Source organism: Electrona antarctica (assembly GCF_951216825.1).
Source record: "Electrona antarctica genome assembly, chromosome: 16".
Taxonomy (NCBI): domain Eukaryota; kingdom Metazoa; phylum Chordata; class Actinopteri; order Myctophiformes; family Myctophidae; genus Electrona; species Electrona antarctica.
In genome coordinates, this window is record NC_136797.1 from 4,289,212 (window position 1) to 4,290,295 (window position 1,084).

At 54.8% G+C, this 1,084-nt stretch overlaps 1 protein-coding gene across 1 annotated transcript in view; it reads left to right on the plus strand.

Moving 5' to 3' along the window:
* Positions 1-344: 344 nt before the first annotated feature.
* Positions 345-1,084, plus strand: part of LOC306940293 (talin-1-like) — a gene marked incomplete at its 5' end in the record, with an annotated part of 110,410 nt that continues 109,670 nt past the window's right edge. The window contains one exon of the mRNA XM_079525314.1: positions 345-474. Coding sequence (XP_079381440.1) covers positions 345-474 — 130 coding nt within the window. The remainder of the gene's footprint in view (positions 475-1,084) is intronic.

The window sequence follows — 1,084 nt, forward strand, 5'->3', positions numbered from 1 at the left end:
GTTTTCTTCGACCGGTGGCTGGCATCTCCCTCAGAGATGGGGTGAGAAGTTCAGTCACACGAGAGAGACTCGGAGTAGAACCGCTGCTTCTTCGCATGGAAAGGAGTCAGCTTAGGTGGTTCGGGGCATCTGGTTAGGATGCCTCTCGGGCGTCTCCCTAGGGAGGTCCTCGATGCACGTCCCACTGGGAGGAGACCTTCAAGGGCGCAGTTGGAGGAACACGACTGCTCTGTTGACTCACTCAGTGCCACAGGATGCCGTATGACGCCTCCCCCTTATAAATAGTTTTTTTTCCTGTTTTGTTTCAGGTGTAGCCGCAGTACTGCGACCGGCCAGCAGCAAACATGGTGGCGCTGTCGCTCAAGATCAGCGTGGGCAACGTGGTGAAGACCATGCAGTTTGAGCCCTCCACCATGGTGTATGACGCATGTCGCATGATCAGAGAGAGGGTCCCCGAGGCCCAGCTAGGCCAACGTGAGTGTCTCTCTATCTCTCTCTCTCTCTCTAGATAGTCCCCGAGGCCCAGCTAGGCCAACGTGAGTGTCTCTCTATCTCTGTCCCTGAGGCCCAGCTAGGCCAACATGAGTGTCTCTCTATCTCTCTCTCTCTCTCTAGATAGTCCCCGAGGCCCAGCTAGGCCAACATGAGTGTCTCTCTATCTCTCTCTCTCTCTAGATAGTCCCTGAGGCCCGGCTAGGCCAACGTGAGTGTCTCTCTACTCTCTCTCTCTCTCTCTAGATAGTCCCCGAGGCCCAGCTAGGCCAACATGAGTGTCTCTCTATCTCTCTCTCTCTCTCTCTAGATAGTCCCTGAGGCCCAGCTAGGCCAACATGAGTGTCTCTCTATCTCTCTCTCTCTCTCTAGATAGTCCCCGAGGCCCAGCTAGGCCAACATGAGTGTCTCTCTATCTCTCTCTCTCTCTAGATAGTCCCTGAGGCCCAGCTAGGCCAACATGAGTGTCTCTCTATCTCTCTCTCTCTCTCTCTAGATAGTCCCTGAGGCCCGGCTAGGCCAACGTGAGTGTCTCTCTATCTCTCTCTCTCTCTCTCTCTAGATAGTCCCTGAGGCCCAGCTAGGCCAACAT